The sequence below is a fragment of the Zingiber officinale genome, chromosome 1A (genome assembly GCF_018446385.1).
Source record: "Zingiber officinale cultivar Zhangliang chromosome 1A, Zo_v1.1, whole genome shotgun sequence".
In the NCBI taxonomy this organism is placed as follows: Eukaryota; Viridiplantae; Streptophyta; class Magnoliopsida; order Zingiberales; family Zingiberaceae; genus Zingiber; species Zingiber officinale.
In genome coordinates, this window is record NC_055987.1 from 86,173,447 (window position 1) to 86,197,366 (window position 23,920).

Below are 23,920 nucleotides of genomic sequence, written 5' to 3' on the forward strand. Positions count from 1 at the left end.
TAATTTATATTATGATATTTTATATTTAAAATAAAAAAATTCTAATAAATCTTATTAATTTGTATAAATCATATTTATATTCATAATTTTATATTTAAAATTAAAAAAATTCTAATAAATTTTATTAATTTATATAAATCACATTTATATTATGATAATATTTTTTTACTGATTTATATCCTAAATTTATTCTTAAATTTAGGGGTGTAATCGAATCGAGCTAAGCCGAACAGTAAGAAGCTCGAACTTAGCTCGAGTTCGCCTAGTAATAAAATTAAATAGCTCATGCTCGACTCGACAAAAGCTTGTTTAAAAATTAAACAAGCTTAGTTCGAGGTCATTTAAGATAATTAGCTATAATAATTATATATATATATATAATAAGATAAACGAGCCTCTTAACGAACATGTTCGCGAGCCTCTTAACGAACACGTTCGTGAGCCTCTAAACGAACATATTCGCGAGCTCATGAACTAAATACTGTAAAGCTCGAGCTCGGCTTGATGTTTTTGAGCTTGAAATCAAGTTCGAGTTCGGCTCGTTAATTTAATCAAACAAACTCGAACAGACTTTTTTTTTTCTAACCAAGACTCGAATAACTCACGTGTGGCTTGACTCGTTTACACCCCTACTTAAATCACTTTTAGGTTATCATAATTACAAGGATAAGCAATCCATCTTTGACGACATCAGTCACTCAACCTGAATCCGAAATTCTTGGGAGAAAGTCAAATGACATTGGATGGGAGTATGGAATGTTGATTGATCTTAAGAACCTCGACAAAATTAAATGTAAGTTGTGTGAAAAAATGATATTGGGGGAGTATAGGATCAAGGAGCACATAGGAAATATACCTGGAAATGTATCCGGTTGTCGAAAAACATCTTAATGATAAAAATAAGTGCAAATAGACTATTTTAGAAGGGAGGAATAGAAAGAAGAATAAAATAATGGAAGAACAAAGTTGTAGAGTCGAGATGATTATTTCTCTAGACGAAGAAGAAGGTCTTGAAATTAAAGGGATAGATAGAATTAAAAAACCTCTTCCACTTGGCCCCATGGATAGATATACATCGGTAATTGTTCCAGAAAATGTAGGTTCTGGGGGTAAAGTGCTTTGTAAAAAAATATAAATGAAGCTCTTTTCAAAGAGAGAACTCAACAAGTTCAACAATATATTGGGAGATGAATTTATGAAAATGGAATCCCATTTAATGATGTGGATAGTGATAACTTCAAGCAACTAATGGAGGCAGTGAGTCAATTTGGATAATGATTTAGGCTTCTAATTCAATATCAGCTTAGGGAGTCACTATTGAAAGTTGAAGCTGAAAGAACAAAGAAAGAGGAACAGAAAGAAAAATAAAATAATAGAAGAGCAAAGTTGTAGAGCTGAGATGATTATTTCTCTATTCGAAGAAGAAGGTCTTGAAATTAAAGGGATAGATAGAATTAAAAAAACCTCTTCCACTTGGCCCCATGGATAGATATGCATCGGTAATTGTTCTAGAAAATGTAGGTTCTGGGGGTAAAGTGCTTTGTAGAAAAATATAAATGAAGCTCTTTTCAATAAGAGAACTCAATAAGTTCAACAATATATTGGGAGATGAGTTTATGAAAATGGAATCCCATTTAATGTTGTTGATAATGATAACTTCAAGCAACTAATGGAGGCAGTGGGTCAATTTGGACAATGATTTAAGCTTCCAACTCAAGATCAGCTTAGGGAGTCACTGTCGAAAGTCAAAGTTGAAAGAACAAAGAAACTGCTAAAGAAACATGAAGAAGAATGGGTACTCGATCATGACAGATGCATGGAGTGATAAAAAAGAAACATCTTAAATTTGTGTGTTAATTACAAGCAAAGTACTATATTTTTAGAGTCTAAGGAGTCTTCAGACGAGACACATACTATGGAACTTATTTTTGAGTATGTTGACAAGTGTGTTGAACAAGTAGGAGCTTATAATATTGTTCAGATTGTAATAGACAATGCCACTAATAATGTGATTGTAGCTAAATTGATGAGAGAAAAGTGACTTGGGATTTTTTGGAGTTTATGTGCAACTCACACTGTTTATTTCATGCTTGAAAGTATTGGTAAGCTTCTACGATATAAAAAGGTTACTGAGCAAGTCAAGTCTTTTACCATTTTCATTTATGCTCACTATAAGACTTTATCATTGATTAAAAATTTCATAAAGAAGAGAGACATAGTCCGGCCAGGAGTTATCAGGTTTGTATCAAATTTCCTTACATTGCAAAGTTTGATTGAAAAAAATCTAGTTTAAGGGTCATATTTACAAGTGATACGTGGGAGAAATGTAAATGGTCAAAAATAAACAAAGAAATTGACTTACTTTACTGTGATGAGCATGAGTTTTTAGAATGGTGTGACACTTTATTTGAAAATATTTGCTTCTTTGGTAAGAGTTCTTTGATTGGTAGATGGAGATAGAAAGTCATCCATGGGGTTTCTATATGAGGAGCTTTTTCAAGTTAAAGAAGATATCAAAGTGGCCATGAACAATGTGGAATCAAATTATCAGTCTATCATAGTGATTTTTGAGTAAAAAATGATGATAGACTTGATATATCATTACATACCACTGTATTTTTATTGAATCCCTATTTTTACTATAAAGATAGTTCTATTCCTCTTTATGAGGAGGTCGCGATTGAGATTTTTGAATGCCTGAAAATTTTGCACGCCAATGAGTTAAATCTACATGATATAATTATTAATAAGGAATTTACAAAATGTAGAGACAAGACTGTTATTTGAAAAAATATTGACAGCAAAAGCATGTGAAAAAAATGATGATACTTTAATCCATGTGCATGGTGGAGTACATATGGTGCTCACACACCAAACTTGCTAAGAGTGACATTGAACTAGTATTTGTCCAATTTAATGTTAGATTGTTGACAAACAAAAAAGGAAAAAAAAAGGAATGTCGATGTACTTCTTATAAAAGATGCTTCAAATGCACAGGGTTGGATTGTGGATGGTGGGAAAGATGATAAAGTTGAACTAGGTTCTGGGCTCACATGGTAAATAGTTGATCAAGCAAGTGGAGCAGATGAAAATTTACAACCCCGAAGAAGTTCTAGAGTGAGAGAACTTTACGAGGATGATTTTGCATTCGAAGAAGAAGAGGAGGATCACAATGATGATATTGAGTTTGTGTCCGATGAAGAACAAGTTGTTAAAAATTATGGAAAAGAAGTAGAATAAATTTGTAATATTTTGTTGTGTAATTGTGAACTTATTTTAAATTTGATGTTACTGTGTTGAAGTATGTGATTTATTACGTAATTTATGTTGATACCGTGGAATTCGCCTAGCGACGCCTATCCCTGCGTAGGCGGCTTAGGCGCTAGGTGCTGTTCTAGCGCCTAGCGAATTTTGGAACCTTGATTAGTCGGTTCCAAAAGCTAGATACCTAAATTATAAAAAAATTGTATATCAAGATTAAATGATAAAATCTTTGAGTAGTGGTAATATTGGTGAAACTAAAATTGTTAGGGAAAAAAAAAATTAAACTCAATTATTTGATAGGATAACAGATGTATAAAAATAATGGTAAGAATGATGTATATTTTGCTTCATTAAAAACAATTTATTAATAATGCATAATATAAATAATGGAAATAATTTCACTACTTTTTTATACTTTTCTTTTTAAATATGTTGCTAAAATAAATCCACATTGAGTGTAACTTGAACGGGCTTAATCTTAATCACTTTATCTACAGGATAAATTTTGTTTAATCCTAAATGTACTTTTACTGATTATAAAACTTAAAATGTTTATTTCATTTAGTTTGATTGGATATTCATTTTTTTAAAAAATAATTTCAAATATAAAAATTTAAATAAATTAGATTTGGTATTTAATATCAGTAACCATTTTCTTGAATTCTAAGTTTTGTAACATTTTATTTTAAGAAACCTTTATTTTCAAATTTAAATATGATTTTATAAAAAAATCTTGAATATGGAAATTTCAAATTTAATTTAGTTGAGTTCAAATCCAATTTTGTATATTTAATTTTTTAATTATAAAAAGGTTAGTCCTATGCACGAAACTCCTATCAATACGAGTTCTGGGGAAGGGTCGGACCACATTAGGTTTATTGTAATTTATCTAAATTTAATTTAGTCGAATACAATTTTAATTTTTTAATTATAAAATTAAGTAAATTTATTTATTATAGTTTCAACTTAAATATAATATTTTATGTTTCAAAATTTAAATTTTTTTATTTTTTTATCTATTCTAATAATTATAAGAAAAATTAAATTAAATTAAATTTAAATAATAAAATTTTAAATTATTTTGCCTAATATAATAGTTTGTTTGTTACGTTGTTCTTATCAAATGCTTATAAATAAACTTAACATAATTATATAAAATATTTGTTCTTTCAAACAAAATTTACATTATCGAAAATGAATATATTTTATGAAAATATGAACTCAATAGACAACACTTTAAATAAATCAAGAGTGTGCATATGTGGGTCTCAAATAAAAAAACAGGGCAGCCCGGTGCACGAAGCTCCCACCATGCGGGTATTGAGGAAGGATCTATTGTACGCAGTCTTATCATACTTTTTTGCGAGAGGCTGTTTCCATGACCAGGTCACAAAGAAACAACTTTATCGTTGCACCAAGGCTCCCTTTTAGCACTCAAATATTAACAAAAATAATCTTTAATTAATATATATTTATATTTAAAAATAAAAAAAGTATCGAAACTAAATTGGTACAACACGATACATACTGAAATTGTATCGTTCTGGTTCTGGTCTAATACTGAAATTCTGACATGTTTCGAAATCTTAAACCTTTGGTTAAGTATTCTAAAATTGGCCTGGTTCATTAAATTTAAGTTGATTTTGTTCATTTTAGAATGATATCTAAGAACTTTCCAATTAATTTCTTTACCTTTGTAGCTTATGTTTTGAACTTTTCCATTGATCTGCATGGATTGCCCAATTTTCTGATAAAGATCAGATTAGCATTTGTTAAATTGGTAAGGTGGTCAATTTGTATCACTATTTGCTTGACAATGCTAAACAACATAAGTACAATTAATGAAATAATTTCAGATGTTGAAGCATTGTTAAATTTTGTAAGTTCATATCAGGTCAAATTGAATTCACATATTTAGTTACTCTACCCAAAAGGTGCAACTTGTGCAAGTTCGAGTGAGTTTCTTGGTTGTAGTAGTCCTATTGAAAAGGTTAGAAATAATTGATTAAGCTTCGAGTTAAACATGGTATGGTGGCCTGAGAATTTGAAGTGGATTAGCTTCTTATTGATCAGGTTGATTGAAGTTTCCAAGTTCGTTAAAATGAGGTTGCTAAGAGACTGTCTATACCTTATCTTTGGATGAGAGCCATGATACCAGGTTCACAGTGCTCAGGCAAATTATATATATATATATATATATATATATATATATATATATATATATATATATATATCACGTAGGCTTTGACTTTAGCTCAAGCTCAACTTGACAAACACTTGTGGGTTCTGTTAATACTCCTGGTAAATCAATGATAGATTTGTTTAGGAAAAGGGTAGTGGAAAGGAATATCAAATCCGATTAAACTATTATACGATTCGAGAAAACTTCTCTTTTATTTCAATAGCCTTGCCTCCTTTTATATACAAATTATATACTCCTATTTAAGAAATTGAAATCACATAATATCTCCTAATCAATTACAACTATTATCAAATCAAATCTGGCTAAGTATACAATATCAAATCAAATTTGTAACTCCCCCTCAATCTAGGCGGTAGATACTTTCCAACCGGATCGTGTTCATCTCACTTAGATTAGGTTTGAATAAGGCCTTGATGCTTTGATAGAATGTAGTTGACGGTGATTGACATATCATCATCAATCAATCTCCACATGTTTGGTACCGTCATGGTGGACAAGATTCTTGGCAATTGTGATAGCTGAATGGTTGTCACATAAGATTTGAGTTGGGCTTGATATCTCAACTTTGAAATTGTTTAGCGGTCGTTTTAGCCATATCCCCTTGCAAATACCGAGGCTAGTGCTCTAAACTCAGCTTCTACACTACTTCTAGCGACCAATTTGCTTCTTGCTTTGTCATGTTACTAGGTTTTCCCAAATAAAAGAGCAATATCTTGATGTAGACCTTCTTTTATTTGGAGACCTTGCCCAATTAGCATCAGTATATATTTCTAAAGATCTGTTGCATGATTTCTGAACATAAGACCTTTCCCTGAATCTTTCTTCAGGTGTCTCAATATACGATTCACTGCCTCTATGTGATACATAGATGGATTACTTAGAAATTGACTCATTGAAAAACTTATGTCCGGATGTGTATGAGTTAGGTAGATCAGCTTACCCACTAACTCTTGGTATTGTCCCTTGTCAGCCACTAATTCATCAGTTCTAGGCATAAGCCTAGTATTGGGATCCATGGGAGTTTCATTCGGCTTGCACCCACTCATTCCAATTTCGCGCAACATATCAAGTACGTATTTGCGTTGGGAAATAGATATGCCTTTGTTGCTTCGTGCCACTTCCATTCCTGAGAAATACTTTAAGTGCCTTAAGTCTTTGATCGTGAATTCTTTGGACATGAGAGACTTGAGTCTTCTAATTTTATTACCATGATTTCATGAAAGGATAATGTCATCAACATACACAATGAAAATTGTGATTTTCCCATTTGGGAAGTACTTAGTGAACAAAGTGTGATGAGCTTGTGACTAAGAGTATCCATCATTCTTTAAGACTTGTGAATTTGTCAAACCACGCTCTTGGTGACTATTTAGGCCATACAATGGTTTTTTGAGTTTGCATACTTTTCCTTTTGTATCACTTTTGAATTGGTTTTTTACCATGATATGGAAGTTATGGATGATGTGTTTCGCTTCTGATTTGTCTTTCATTAGGAATGCCTTACATAATCTAGTGTGATCATCAACTAATAGTAGGAACCACCTTGAGTTTGTGAGACTCAGAGTACGAGATGGTATGTCACCATGGATGAGAGCAAAAGGTTGTGTATGCTTATATTGTTCGGGAGAGTAAGTGTTTCGAGTATGTTTTGCAATTTGACAAACTTCGCATTGAAACAAACTCGGATTTTTATTAATAAAGAGTGAGGGAAACAAATACCTTAAATATGAAAAATTGGGATAACCAAGTTGAAAGTGCCACATTATAATATCACTTTCTTTATTGGACTAACTACTATCACGAGACTTAATTGACATGTGACTAACTAAATGACGGGAAGATAGATAAACATTAAGGAAGTAAAGGCCTTGAACACAGCATTGCCAATCGTCTTCCCGGTGCTTAAGTCCTGAAACACACAAGAGTTAGAAAGGAATTTAGTCTCACAATTGAGATATTTATTTAATCTACAAACAGACACAAAATTGCAATCAAGGTCAAAAACAAATAACACAGAATGTAGAGTGAGTGTGCTTGAGAGATGAATGGTTCTGTCCCAACTACTTTAGCACATGTCCCATTTGCTATACGCATCAATTGCGGTTTCACATAGTGAAAAAGTGGAGAAAAGTGATCTATCACCTATCATGTGATCTGAAGTGCCAGAATCCACAATCCAAGGGAAGTGGGTAGATGTGTGCATTGTTGATTGAAACAATATGTTTGCCTTGAGCTGTTGGAGAATATCAAGTTGTTCCTTAAAGAAAGGAATCGAATTGTCACTCTGAAAGGAACCGAGTTGTCACACTATGTCATGGGTGTGGCTGCGACATTTCCCTTTGCTTCGCGGTCTCGGGAGGGCTTACAATTCACTGCTTTCCCTTGAAGCTTCCAACATGTGTCTTTGGTGTGTCCTTGCTTTCTCACACGCGTCCTTTCTTCGACCGATTGTCATTCATGTTGTGAGTAGGATTCTGGGCAGCTAGCACTTGCTACAGTTTGACTTGAGAGGCTGAATTTTGGGGTTTGGTTGTCCCAACATTACCCGCATACGGCTTTCTTCCCTTTGGACTTCTGAAAATGCCTCCCAAAGATTTGATAGTGGTTTTGTGTCGAGGATTCTACCCCTTACTGCAACCACAGACTGATTAAGTCCCATAAAAATCTTAGACATTCTCTTGGTCTCACAAATCTCTTGAAATATGTTTGGTCTTATGAACACTTTCAATTATGAGTTTCAAAGAGATCCACCTGTTGCCAGTAACAATTGAGAGTTGTGAAGTAGGTAGTTATTGAATGATTACCTTGCTTGAAGCCTTAGAGAGTGCTAATAACAATTGAGAGTTGTGAAGTAGCTTGTCAAGTATTACCGAGTTGATAATACTTGAAAGAAAGCCAAGCTAACTAGTGAAAGGGTATATGTTATACATTTGAACTATTGTACGTTCTAAACTTGACACTCTAGATGTTTACCTTTGCACCCCTCAAAAGAAGATTGACCAGGAAAGAGCAGGTACTTTCTTTGCCATATGATCTATTTGAAAAGTTTCTTCAAATGAACAAGGATGTCTTGTTAGCCCATATCTCTGAGTTGATAATACTTGAAAGAAAGCCAAGATAATGAGGAAACAGGAATACATTATCCGGTTGAGTAAAACAGGTTGGTATTGTGGAGGGATTGAGTCATCTGCCAGGAGAGCCTCCTTTATAAACCTATTAATAAATATTCTAGTTGCTTGTTTCCCTTTGCACTTGTCATATTCCAATTACTTATATTGAGTGCTTCCAACTACTGGGTGAATTCCTTAAAGTTACTGAATCTGCTTATAGGCAATTTCTCAAACTATCAAAGCACCAAGCCTCTAAAGGATGCAGTATTCTGACAAAGCAGCTTCCTGTATTTTTTCCATTAATAAATTTTTAGATTACTTGTCCATCCTGTCCTAGTAACATCAAATCTCTTCAGTCCTCTTCCAACGTCTTATGTTGTGTGCTTCCAATATTGGTTTTCTGCTCAAAGTTGCTGAATCTGTTCGTAGGCAATTTGGTAAACTATCAAAGTGCCAATCCTCTTGAGAATATAGAAATTCAACATATCATTATATCTAATATTTCTCTGAGGATGTATGAACCCTAAACGCTCTCACATGCTCTGACAATCAAAGATTTCGTTGTTGGTTCATTTATGGCATCTTAAAGCTCGTTGTTTGAATTCCTCCTGAATGCCTAAATCAAACTAATTTGTGTGACCAACACTACCTCATTCGCTCGACCTTGCTGCTATCAAATTCTATCTGTTTTGGCATTGTTGCCTTCCTACTTTTCCATCTTCTTGTCTCTTCAAAGTCCTTGCTAAACTACTGTTATTGGTTGTGTTCCTGCATCTGAATCTATTTTTTTAAGCCCATCATCGAGATCCTATGGTGGACATTATCACCGACATAATTTGGAGTTGATGCTTCATAGTTCATCTCACATCTCTTGATATTGTTACAAATTCTCTAATTGAGCTTGCAATTCCTATTAAGGTCAACAATTTCATCAGGCATGACAAAGTGTTTATCTCAACAGCAAGTGGAAAAACATTTCTTAAGATACCTCTTGCACAGCTCAAAGGCATGCCACAACTGCCAACTCTATACTAAAGCTTTCTCACATATGACACCCAGCTTATTAGTCAAATTTTGTATCGATTATATCCTGCCTTGCTAGGTGCACTCTCGATTCATGATTCGAGTAGTTCAAACCACTAACAAAATGTGGAAGGATGGGAATGAGGACCAAAAGTGGATTAACTTCATACTTGCCAAGCAATTTGTCGAAGGTAAGAAGAATTTGTAGGGGTTGAGCCGTTGAGCTGTGGTGTTATGTGTTGATGTGAAATCCCACCAAACCACACCCCTATAGCCATAGTTGTAGAGATTTGGGATTGAGTGTGGTGTTCAAGGCTTAGAAGCAATCATCAGTTGATAGTTGAAGTCTGAATGACATCTTTAATGGTCGAAGTGCAACTTGCAACGAGGTCATACCAAGGCAATGAGTTTTGGTGGGCATAGAACTAGGCATGTCGTGCCTTCTTTCCCTACCATGCTTGTGGGAAAACATTTCACGTTCTCATTCAGCATGATCATTCAACAATGTCTTAGGCATGGCTTAAAATTTCATATTGTGCCGGGTGAAATGGACGAAATTTGTCGTTGCTCGACATTGGTACCGCGGATTATGCCGCCGCTAGCCCTTGGCGATCCCGAGGCCGCGGGGTCGCAAAGGCCGCGACGACCACCCGCGAGATCTCGAAGGTCGCCACGACCTCTGGTGGGGTCACGGAGGCCACCACAACCTCCCATGGGCCGTGGGTGCAAGAAATTATACTTAGGCTTTAATATTAAACTTATATTAATAATTTCAATCAACTCGTAGTTATAATAATGATAATCTAAATAAGCTTAATCAAATCCTTAAAAAAATTATTATATTAACTTAATATATATTTATATGTATTATTTATTTTAATTTTGAAAAATATATAATTAATTTTTTTATTTATTTACCATATGAGAGTGCCTCGATCCCATATATATATATTTTAAAAAAATATTTTATTTTATTTATTTTTTTAAATATTTAAGTTATTTTTTATTTTTAATTAATATATTTAATATTTAAAAATACTGAAATCATATTGGTACTGTATCGAAATTGTATTATTCCGGTCATAAACTGAAACTCCAATATGACTTGAGATTTTAAACCACGACCCTAGGTGTTGAGCTTGGAATAATTTATCGAAGTTTATACCAAAGTTTAAAATTTTGACCTATGTCAAGGTTTCAGTCCCGGACTAGAACGATACAGTTTCGATATCGTATTGTACTGTGCCGACATAGTTTCAATATTTTTTAAATATAAAATATATCAAAAATATATATATATATATATAATGAGATAGTTTTATTAGGCTTAATTAAACCTATCTAAATTATCCCAATCATAGCTAGAAGTTGATTAAAATTATTAATCTAATTATTTAATTAAATCTAAGTTAAACTAACTTTGGTGTCCTGCCCTCACCTATTCCACGCCGCGACTGTTGTCGGGCTAGCCCAATTAGTTCGGACTCATCGCTGGCCGCGCGACATGTCCGGACTCGATGTCGGGCTTGTACGACGTGTCGGGAAGTGTCGCTGGCTAGCGCAACGCCTTCGGATGTGCTGCTAGGCCAGTGCGACAGGTTCGGATGTGTCGTCGTACCTACTCAAGATGTGTCGACCCAACACGACGCCTCCAGAAGCATCGTTAGGTCCCCGCAACGCATCCGCGGGGCCTTGGGGCATGCCGATCCCCCGAGACCGCATTGTAGGGTCGTATGATCCCCATGGCCACGCCGAAGGTCGCACGACCTTAGCGGCTTCTTCGAAGGTGCCTAGCGGCCGTGTTGGAGGGGTCACGCAGCCCCGGGCTTCGTCAGAGGGTTTGTACGACCTCAGGGCAGCGTTGGAGGGTTCGTGTGACAGGGGCCGGAGGGGGCGCACCGGAGGGGCTTTGTAACCCCCGGGGCAGCATGGGGGGGGCGGGCGCGCGAGTCTTTTTTTAAAAATTAAAACTGAACTTATGGGTTGATTATCTCAATTAACTCATAGCTATGATTGGGATAATCCAAAGAGGCTTAATTAAATCCTAATAAAATTATTTAATTAATTATATATTATTTAAATTTTAAAAACATATAATTAATTAATTAATTATTTATTTATCTCTATATTTTTTATTTTTTAAAATATTTTTTTAATTATTATATTTTATATTTAAAAACACCGCGGAGGAGTCGGTGACTTCCGTGGCAGCGGAGAGGTCGCGTGTTGAGACTAGGAGGTTTTAATTAAAACTAGATTAATTATCTTAATCAACTCTCTAGCTATGATAGAGATAATCTAAACAGTCATAATTAAACTCTAATAAAATTATTTAATTAACTATATATTCTATTTATTTTAATTCTAAAAATATTAAATAAATTATTTATTTATTTATCTCAATATTTTTTTCTTTTTTTTTAGAAATTTCTTTATATATATATATATATTTATATATTATTTTTTAAATATTTTATTTTTAGTTAGTTTATTTTATATTTAAAAGATTATGAAATCATATTTGTACGATATGGTACCTAAATCGTATCGTTCTAGTCATAGACCGAAATTCTAATACGCCTTGAGATTTTAAACTATGGTTTATATCCGACTTAAGAAACATTTTGGGTCCTTATTGATAGGTTGGCCTAGCAGTTATTCATTCTATATGAAATCCTTCCCTTTTTTATGTGCAGATAGTCTTTCAGCTAAAAGTTCTCTGCTGTTGATCTTTTCCTTATATTTGTGGTTCTAGGCTGTATTATATCCAAATTTCTATTCTTTCACTCAATCTTTTGAAGAACTTGTTGGTGCAGAATTCTTAATGAAAGTCTGTGTAATTGGATTTACTTGGAAAAGAAATTAGCTTGTGTTCTTGGATGAAGACTTTGGAGAAAGCTTAAGAGTGAGCATGTATACTTTTTTGTAGCCTTTGATTTTTTCATAATTTTCAAGTGAAATTTTGTCAGCAAATCCTATTCTACTTTCACTAATTTGAATACTTTTTGTCAAAATATTGCAATTAGTATATCGGAAATCCTCCTTTACATGCCCCATAAGCTAAGTAGTTTTGTGTTTTTGAATCTTTTGGAGAATTTTTGTACAGCATTTTATATCCATTGAGTTCACTTTGCTAATATTACAAATCAATTGAACTTGCATCACACTCATGCTAATATATCAAAAAATATTCTGGTATTAGCATCCTGCAAACGTAGTGCTCCTGTTTCTTCTTTCTTACATCTGCTGTATATGAGAATTTGATCCATATTTTGTCTCATTTTGTTCAATGATACAGTGGTTAGGTATGGGAAACCAAGAGCTACTTGATTATTTCAGTACGTATGCAGCAGTGAAGGCCCGCCATTCCTATGGACCTAATGGGCATCGAGGAATGAGTGTTTTGGTTTTTGAAGCTAGTGCAATGGGCTATTTGGAAGCTGAGCGGCTGCATAAGCACTTTGCAGAGCAAGGAACCAGTAGAGGTGCATGGGAACATCCTCGGCGAAATCTATTCTCTGCTGGTGGTAAACGTCAACTGTATGGTTACCTAGCACGAAAAGAAGATCTGGATACCTTCAACTACCACTGTCAAGGTATGTCTTTCTTATCTATTTTACTGCTGTGTATTACAGATGACATCAGATATTATATGAGGGAAAGGTGGTTTTGAAAGACCATGGCTTCTTTGTGAATGTTCTTTCTTTTGTTATATGTTTCAATGAAGTTTTGGTTCTGCTTTACATACCTGATTTGTTATTCAACGATAATTTTTTTACAATTGATGAGTGAAGCAGTAAAGGTTGGAATTATAATATATTTATTAAATTATGTACTTTTAGAGTAGAAAATTAAGGAATATTTGGTCTTCTTTCCCCCCTAGCCATTTTCGTTTTGTATCTTGTGTTGCAAGAGTTTGATAGCATTATCAAAGTGCGTCCTTCCTCCTCCCTTTCATGTATCCTTTTCCCCCTTTATCTAATGAATGCTATTGTGGGAATACATGATTCTGTAACCATATATACGCAAAAAAATATTATGATAGCGTAGCTAGTTTCCATAGAAGTCTTGAAGCTTCAACATTGCCCTTATCCATGAATTGTTCTTACTTTGATACTTGATTTGATTCCTTCTTTCTTAACTCTTTTTTTTTTAATTTTGTATTTTATATTTTATTCCTAATTTATCATCTCTTTATCTTAATTTTCTTTACCTAGTCTTTTACTCATCTCTTTTTGTTTAGATTTTTCTATTATTATTCTTTTTGTCATCTTTTTCCTTCCCGCCCCTCCTTTTGTCTACATCTTTTTGTGTGATCTACATTTTTTTTATCTTCTAAACATTTATCTTGTTCTTTTTTGTTTCAATTGCCTCCTTGTCATTTCATCCACCACATAATATCTCCACCTTTCACCAGTTTATTTCCACCATCAACACAATTGTCATAATGTTTTCCATACATCGGTTAGACAATTTGTATAAGTATGCTTATTAGACTACACTAATAAATCAATGAAATAATTCTTTTTCTTTTTTTGCTTCTCTCTTTCAATTATAATTCTAATATTATTTTTTTCTCCCGCCACTTTCAATTAAAATCTTTTTCCCTTCTCTGATAATGCCCGTGTGGATAACCTTTTTTATCAGCCGCTCTAGGCTTGATATATTAATTGCTCATGTCGTTACCATCTTATTTTTTTCTTGTAAATGCCTTTCCTATTTTCTTAATTGCATGGTTCCTTTCCTCTCTTTGTTTCCCTTTTTATTCCATAAAAACTCCACTGGTTCCTCCTTTATTGCTCCTCTCAGTCTTTATTTTATTCTCTTTATGATCCGGTGATAAAGACGGGGGACCCTCGCTGGCGGAAGGTCAACGGCACGTGGAGGTCAAAGGTCTAGAGATTCAACTCGGAGACTGGCCGACCGGACGAAGCATGCCGACCGACCGGAGCTTGCCATGGCCGACCGGCCGTGAATCCCCCGAACCGAAGGAAGACAACCCGACTGGGGGTCGGGTTTCCGATGCTCATATGTAAAAAGGGTTTCAAGGCCGAGCGGGATGTCCGTTCGTCCGGTGCACAAGGCAGGAGCAGTCTCATCCGAGCATATGACCGATGCAGAAGTAATATGTCTGCCGAGCGGCCTACTCGCTCGGCCCTGGAACAGACAGGGAACGTAAGAGGACAAAGGAGACAGGGGATAATATCATCCTAGGACAAAGGAGACAAAGGATAACATCATCCTCGAGACACCTGCAGCCGACAAGCAGCAGAGTTGGCGGCCGAGCCGTACACAGGATCATACGGTGGAAGCTTCCACCGTCACATCCGGGATATGCTCGGACGATTGCGGAATGACGCTAGAGGTACTTTTCTGACACAGGCTCGTTAAGGTATGTTTGGGGAAGCGTGCACGCATTGGGAAACGTGCGCAACTCTTTACTGTAGCCACATTACGCTGCCTCTTTGCCTGACTTGAGCGTTGGAGGGCCGTCGCCGGGAAACCCCTCCCGGCTCGACTTCTTTGCAGGATTCGCCGGAAAGCTACACCACCAGTCGGAGACAGCGGAGCGTGCCACGTCCCCAACGTCCGTCGACTCGGCGCTCGGACAGGATCAAATTGGCACCGTTTGTGGGAACGCACCTGAATCCGAGCCAAGGAGATGGAAGAAGTTGGACGTCAACTTCTGGTAACGCTCTCTCCCGAGGAGCTCGAAGCACTCGTCCAAGCGCGAGCCGCAAAAATCGTGGAGCAGCAACAAAAAGCTCAGGCTGAGCGGGCAACGCAGCAGGCGACATCAGCCTGGGGGGGCCGAGCGCCACCGGAAGACCGGCAGGAGCAGCTCTCAATATGGGGGCAAAACAAGGGGCCGACCGACACTTAGATGGGGGCGCCGCCCGCCCCGATATCTTTTCATCGGGCTCTGTTCCAGACGCCCTCGGAGGTGGCGCAAGCTAACCAAGACAAGGGATCTTCATCGGACGAAGCACCCATCCGGGACGTCAGAAAAGGAAAGGCGCCCCGATCGGACGCGTCTCCCGAGCGGACCAACCGATAGTTCTCAGATGCCATTCTTCGCGATCCACTGCCGAGGCATTATGTGCCCCCTGCGATCGGGGAGTACAACGGGACAACCGACCCAGACGACCACCTGGGTAAGTTCGACAACACCGCCACTCTGCATCAGTACACAGATGGTGTGAATTGCCGAGTGTTCCTCACCACGCTTTCGGGATCGGCACATCGGTGGTTTCGAAGACTGCCGGACGGCTCCATCACAAGTTTCAAGGAATTCCGAACGGCGTTCCTCCATCATTTTGCGAGCAGCAGGCGCCACCAGAAGACAAGCATCAGCCTGTTTGCCATCAAGCAAGGCGCGAGGGAGCCGCTCCCAGCGTACATTCAGCGCTTCAACCAGGTGACCATGGATATTCCAACAGTCACCTCGGAAACAATGGTGAACGCGTTCACGCAAGGGCTCGTGGACGGTGACTTCTTCCGATCGCTCATCCGGAAGCCGCCTCGGGACTACGACCACATGCTGCATAAAGCCAACGAATACATCAATGTGGAGGAAGCCCAGGCGGCGAGAAGAAAAGAAGCCCAGAGCGACCAACCAGCTCCTGCCGAGCGGAAGCAGCCCATCAGTCACCAGCCACCCAGAGGACCGCGAGCCGAAGCCGCCCGTCCTCATTAGCACACTCGGTCGCACGCCGTCCAGCAAGTCGCGGCTGATCGGCCCAAGCCAAGGGGAAGGTATGGACCCCAATGTTTTGTTCACTCCATCAGTCGACCACTCACAATACCCGCGACTGTTGGAGCCTACCCCCCATCGCTCATCCCGCACCAAGGAGTTACCGCCGTCGATCGCCTTCACCAGATCGGCAACATCGACAACGGAGCCCCGTGCAAAGGATAGAAAGGCGATCCCCCGAGCGGCATCACCGTCAGCAGCACGGAGCCCACCACCGAGCGTCAAATGAATGACCTCGACCTTCCGCTCGGGAGGAGGAAAATAGGGGCAACGCATCTTGGGGAGAGATCAACATCATCGCCGGGGGCCCGACCGGCGGAGATTCCAACAGAGCCAGAAAGGCATACGCAAGGCAGTTGACGATCCATTCGGTCGGCTGCAGCAAGGAAAGGGCGAGCGGACCCGAGATCAGCTTTGGGCCCAGGGACCTCCAAGGAGTTGAAGTCCCTCATGATGACGCCCTGATCATTCGAGCGGTAATAGCCAATTATACTATTCACCGCATTTTCATTGACACAGGCAGCTCGGTCAACATAATATTCAAGAAGGCCTTCGACCAACTGCAAATTGACCGAGCCGAACTACTGCTAATGACGACCCCCCTCTACGGATTCACGGGGAATGAAGTCTTGCCGGTCGGCCAAGTCCGACTAGCTATCTCGTTGGGCGAGGAGCCGCTCAGAAGGACAAGGACCACCACCTTCATCGTGGTGGATGCTCCTTCTGCATACAACGTCATCTTGGGGCGACCGGCTCTCAACGAGTTCCGGGCGGTCGTCTCTACCTTTTGCCAGAAGATCAAATTCCCGGTGGAGGATCAAGTAGGGGAGGTGCGGGGAGACCAGCTGGCCGCTCGAAGATGCTACGTGGAGATGGTCCGAGCCGAAGCCAAGTCCGCTCGGAAAGTGCCGCGGGTCGAGGTACATGCTATTACTGAAAAGCCACCTTCTTTAGTTTATGAAGAAAAGGAGGAGGTGCAGATTGACCCTTCCCGACCAGAGGCCACCACCTTCATAGCATCCGATCTGGAGGAGAAGCAGAAGGAGAAGTTGATCAAATGCTTGCGGTGAAACTGCGACGTCTTCGCCTGGTTGACCCATGAGCTGCCTGGGGTCTCGCCGAGCGTAGCGCAACATGAACTTCATGTCCGGCCGGACGCTCGTCCGGTGAAGCAAAGGAAGAGGGACTTCAGCCGAGGCGAAATGTAATCATCCCGGAGGTCGAAAACTTCTGAGGCCCACGTAAGGGAAGTGCATCCGAGTTGGCTTGTCAATGTGGTTCTGGTCTCAAGCCGGCAACAAGTGGAGAGTCTCGCATCGACTTCGGGACTTGAACAAGGCATGCCCGAAGGACTTTACCGCCTCGGATCGATCAACGGTGGACTCCACTACGGGTGAGAGCCGATATACATCGCGATGCATACCAAGGCTACCATCAAGTCCGCCCGAGAAGACCAAGAGAAGGTCACTCACACACGACGACGGACGATATTTATCTACAATGTAATGCTGTTCGTCTCAAGAATCGCAGAGCCACCTACCAATGAACAAGGTCTTCGGGGAACAGATCGGACGCAACTTGGAAGTGTCGTGGACGACATACTTATCAAGTCCTTCCGGCGGCCGATCTCTACGCCGATACGGAGGAGACCTTCCAAACATTGAGAAGATATGGCGTCAAACTTAACCCTCGAAGTGCTTGTTCGAGTAAAGGCGGGCGCCTCAGGTTACATTGTGACCGAAGCGGGCATGAGGCGAACCCCAGCAAGATAAAGGCATTGCAGGACATGCCGCCTCCCAGAAATCTCTGAGAGGTGCAGCGTCTCACCGGTCGGATAACGACGTTGTCGAGGTTCATCTCTAAGACCGCCGATCGGAGCTTGCCATTTTTCAAGATTCTCCGTAAAGCCACCAAGTTTCAATGGGACGAGGAGTGCGATCGGGCATTCGAGGAATTGAAGACTTACCTGAATTCCCTACCCGTGTTGGCGAAACCAGCCGTAGGTGAGCCGCTTCGCATTTATTTATCTTCAACTGAGCATGTTGTTGGCTCAGCATTAGTAAGGTCGAGCGGCGAGGAGCAGCCGGTGTACTTTTTAAGCCATATCTTAATGGATGCTGAGTCTCGCTACACTGGTCTCGAGAAGTTGGCTTTCGCCTTGGTACTTGTCGCTCGGAGGTTGCGCCCTTACTTTTTGGCGCGCACCATTATTGTGATGACGAATAGCCCGCTAGCAAGGGTACTCTTGAACCCTGAAGCATCCGGACGACTCATCAAGTGGACGACGGAGCTCAGCGAATTTGACATCCAATACCAACCCCGCTCGGCGATCAAAGCACAGTCCTTGGCAGATTTCGTGACCGAAGTACAAAAGCCCGAGCCCGAAGCCACATAGAAAATATATGTGGACGGATCGTCCACTCGGCTCGGAAGCGGAATTGGGATCATGCTACTTTCGCCTCAGGGAGAGCGGATGCATTTGTCCGTCCGGCTGGACTATCGGGTAAAACAAATAATGAGGCAGAGTACGAAGCCCTCATAGCCGGATTGCAAGCCGCGCGACATGTTGGAGCCAGTCGGGTCGTGATCCACTCGGATTCCCAGCTTGTCGCTCAGCAACTCATGGGTGCTTTTGAGATAAACAATGCAAGACTCAGATTGTACGCGGAGGCCTTTGAGAAACTCAAGACCGGCTTCACCGAGGTAGTGGTCCAAAAGATACCCCGCGCGGAGAACTAGGTGGCAGATGAATTAGCCAAGCTCGCAAGCTCGATATCGCCGGTCGTCATCCAGCAACCAATCGAGCAAGTATCTTTGGTAGCGCATATAGACCGGATGGAAGACCTCACATTCCCCAGCGATTGGAGAACAACCATCATGGAGTTTCTGCGCTCAGGGGCCACATCATCCGATCGGGAAGAAGCTCAGCTACTAAGGAGGAGAGCCGGCCGGTTCACTCTCATCGGAGATTAGCTTTACAAAAAGACTTTTTCCCGACTGCTGCTAAAATGCGTCAGCTCAGAGGACGCAGAATACATTCTCCAGGAGGTACACCAAGGATTCATGAGGTCATCCGGCCCGATCTTGCTAGAAGATTCTCATTGCCGGATACTTCGCCAACGCTACACGAGGACGCCGCTCGGACCGTCGCGAACGTGTATTTCTGTCCGGTACCACAGTTGCTCACATAAGCCGACAAGAAATGAAACGTCCACGATGTCTTGCCCATTCGACCAGCCGTGTGCGTGGACATCGACCCTTCCTACGGCGACGGACAACGGAAGTTTCTATTGGTGGTAGATTACTTCTTCAAGTGGGTGGAGGCCGAGCCGCCAAGATAACCGGCACACGGTCAAGAAATTCATCCGCAAAATATTATCCGCGTTCGGCGTTCCGCCGGCTCGTGTCTGACAACAAAGTAGCATCGTCGGAAATCAGCTCGGGAATGGTGCAAGGATATGACATTGAGCAAGACTTCACGTCCGTGGCGTATCCCTAAAGCAACGGGCCGAAGTAGCCAACCGAGATACTCCGACTTGCCGCTCGACCATATGGGAGGAAGTCTGGGACGAGCTGTCGGGAGTCTTATGGGCCATCCGACGACCCCAAGGAGGGAACAGGAGTGACCCCGTTCCACCTAGTGTATGGTGGGGAAGCGGTCGTCCCGGTGAAGTCGGCGTAGAGTCCGTCCGGATCGAAATCTACGACGAGTTCGAGCGGAGGCATGGGAATTGGACTTGATCGACGAGGAGCGAGCCAAAGCGGTCGTTCGGCTGATGGCCTATAAGCAAAGAATGAAGCGTAACTACAACCGCGTGATTCCTCGAGCATTCCAGGTGGGCGATTGTCGGAAGAAAGTGGCTGGCCGACGAGGTGTCGGAGGCGCCCTGGGCAGGACCCTTCAAAGTCGTCGAGAAGCTCCGATCGGGAGCCTACTATTTGGAGGATGAGGATGGACGACGGCTAGAGAGACCCTGGAGCACAAACCACCTCCAGCCCTATCGGGCTGGATGAAAGGTGCGCTGATGTAATGTATTTCATGAATATTCCGTGCGAACGTATCATTTGGTTGCAGGAATCAAAGCTATAAGATCAAAACAAAGGCATGAGCATTGCGCACCGAGCGGGTAGCTGCAAGATTGCGTGGTAAAGACCCCGTGCCGTTCGGCCGGGAGTATATTATCCAAGCCAAATGCTCGATGGCGAAGACCCCGTGTCGTTCGGCCGGGAGTATATTATCCGAGCCATATGCTCGATGGCGAAGACCCGGGCCGCTCGGCCGGGAGTAGATTATCTAAGCCAAATGCTCGATGGCGAAGACCCCGTGCCGCTCGGCCGGGAGTATATTATCCGAGCCATATGCTCGATGGCGAAGACCAGGGCCGCTCGGCCGGGAGTATATTATCCGAGCCATATGCTCGATGGCGAAGACCCCGTGCCGTTCGACCGGGCGTATATTATCCGTGCTATAATCTCATTATTGAAGACCGTCGAGCGGCGACGTTAAACTCTAGAGTCGAACCGGCGACTATAAACCCCCCGGCTTGAAGATCGTCAAGCGGCGACGTTAAACTCTAGAGTCGGACCGGCGACTATAAACCCCCCGGCTTGAAGACCGTCGAGCGGAGACGTTAAACTCTAGAATCGGACCGGCAACTATAAACCCCCCGGCTTGAAGACCGTCGAGCGGTGACGTTAAACTCTAGAGTCGAACCGGCGACTATAAACCCCCCGGCTTGAAGACCGTCGAGCGGCGACGTTAAACTCTAGAGTCGACCAGCGACTATAAACTCTCCGGCTTGAAGACCGTCGATCTCCGACGTTAAACCCTAAAGTCGAACCGGCGACTATAAACCCTTCGGTCGGAAGACCGTCGAGCAGCGACGTTAAATCTTGGAGTCGAACCAGCGACTATAAACCCTCCGGCCGGAAAAAAAAACAAAAAAAAGGGAGGGGTCGACCCGTGAGTCGAGAGGCCGATCGACCAAGTTACCAAAGGTACTTAGTGAACCTCTAACGGGGATTCCATTTAAAGAAGTGGGGGTGTTCAGGCGAGCGACCTAGTTATAAAGAATACTTCGTGAAAAATTCCTTTGGAAAGCAAGGCAAGACGAGAAACGATTAACGAGAAGAAAAAGGGGGAGACAAGTATTGACAAGTATAGTTTGCGCTCCGATCGGAGGACACAAGTATTGACAAAGAGTAAAAAGACGATATATCTTCATTAAATTCAGGCCCATAGAGTCGATCAGAAGGGTTACAAAAAACATTACTCAAGGAAATATAAACGCTCCTCACTCTATGGGCTCGAAGATGGACTCCGGAATAGCTTCCAGCAGGCCGGCCATGTCTTGAGGGGGAATAGAGGTCTCCTAGTGAGATGACCCTTGACCTTCAGGTTAACAGTTGTCGCCCGGATAGCCCATTCGAAGGACAGAACTAGCCAATCGCTAAATTTATCACCAAATGCGTCCGATCGAAGGTAGTTCTGTTTCATCACCTTGAAGCGGTCAGCTTCTCCGTCCTGGTATTCCTTTAGAGCCGCTCGGGAGGCGTCAAGAGCCCCTTGGAGCTCTTCCTTATCTGCCTGCAGTTTAGCTTCAGTGGCAGATCGACTCTCTTTCTCAGCAGATAGCAGGTCGGTCAATTCTGTAACGCGCTGTTCCAGCGCTCGGACCTGCACCTTCATCGCGTCCAGATCAGCAACGACCCTATTTTTTCTGTTGGTGGCTACAGTGATCTGGTGGTCATGGGACTTGAGTTGGACTTCGAGTCCAGCTACCCTGGTTTCCCGGCCGGAAGATTTATGCCGCTCGGTCACTAGTAGTTTTTCTATTTGGGTCAGCTCGGACCTAAGCGTAGCATACGAGGGCCCCTCAACCGGCGCCCCTCCAGAAATTTGGAGTTTCTTTAACTCCTCCTCCAGTACAGCCAGACGATTGCTAATCGCAATGTTCTCCACCCATTGCTGCGTTCGGATGGGATAATGTCAATAACCTGGTGAAGTCATCGTAATAGCGTGTTAAGAAACATACTGTCACGCCCCAGAGGAGTCCTGTTCGAGAAAATTTCGGCAGCATCTCCCTTGTACGGTGGACAATCTGAAACTTTTCTACATCTCATATACCTTAGCCACAGGCGGCTGGAATAATAACAATAAATAAAAACATTCACCACGCAGTTTATAATAGTACATCACAATACTACACTGACTCGAAATCCACCCTACTCCACTCACTCGTAAAACTCAAATCCGACGAAACTCACCTCTTCTGCCGTCCAGGCAGGCATGTAGTAAAAACATATCGAATAGAACATCCATCAATATTAACAGAAAAACATACGATGTCCAAGTATCCAAATAACCAAGTACACACATAAGCAAATAAAAAACCAAACCAAATGGTAAATAAATCCTCGAGGTCTGCAGGGATCTAGCACTACGTGCAGTGAGGACTAGCGACTGGAACTCCCTCCGGACAGCATCAACCTGAAAATAACAATGAAGGCGGGGTGAGTCCAACACTCAGCAGGTACAATTGATATGCAAAGTAAAGAAATAACACCTAGCACTAATCATGCGTACAGTCTCCTGATAAAAATAAAGATAAATGCAAACCGAAGTAGACAGGAGAGAATCAGACTAACCAGACCGGTATAAGGACAAACAACCGAAGGTATAGAAGACCAGATGACGCCAAACATAGGTATCCAAACAATACGCAGATATAAACGCAAAACACAATCACAACAATAAATGCATCACGATATGATGCCAATGTCACGGTCACCCCGACGCCACCACCCAACTCATAACAAAAGTGGGACCGAGTGGGTAGAGCTGCGACAACCGCGACTCGCATCACTACTCCTGATGAGTGATCGAGAGGACGGATGTCCGGAGTACACACGCATCTACACCAAATCATAAATGGGAGCGAATGCCTCATCTCCAGACGTTATGACGGAGGGATCTCTAACGCTACACACACACACTACCCCCGAGCGGATCAACCGAGCACCGAAGAGCCAAACCGACGCTTACCACGCGGTCACGCTACCCACGAGGCCACAACGGAGCACCGAACAGTGATGAAACTGGCAAAGTGCTCAACAATAATGGAGCAACCTATCGCACAGCATGCGATCATGCAAATGGTGCATGTCACTAAGCATGGTAATATACTAAACCAACCTCTGGACATATAACAATGGGCACCATAGTGAATAACTCATATCAAGGTATACTGATCAAATAAGGTATCAAACCTAGGTCCCGAACATGTGTAGCATGGTTATATCACTACCCATGAGCATGAAAAATCAGGAACAGGATCAATACGAGATGCAAACAAACAATCAATCAAACAGGTAACATGTATTGGGCAGTGATTAACCGAAACAAATAGGAAACACAATTAATGCAACATATTATTTTCATTACTAAGCATATCAAAGACAATAAGTCAAAAGTACCCGCGTCCAATAAAGTGGTCAAATCCGGTAATCAAGATACTCGTCGAGATACCGTCCCGAATCAAAGTCCTGTGTCGAACATATAGATAT

At 41.3% G+C, this 23,920-nt stretch overlaps 1 protein-coding gene across 1 annotated transcript in view; it reads left to right on the plus strand.

Annotated features, from left to right (window-relative positions):
* The window catches only part of LOC122026611 (protein SUPPRESSOR OF GENE SILENCING 3 homolog), a 47,474-nt gene that overhangs the window by 13,871 nt on the left and 9,683 nt on the right, over positions 1-23,920 (plus strand). The window contains exon 3 of the mRNA XM_042585348.1: positions 12,899-13,196. Coding sequence (XP_042441282.1) covers positions 12,899-13,196 — 298 coding nt within the window. The remainder of the gene's footprint in view (positions 1-12,898; positions 13,197-23,920) is intronic.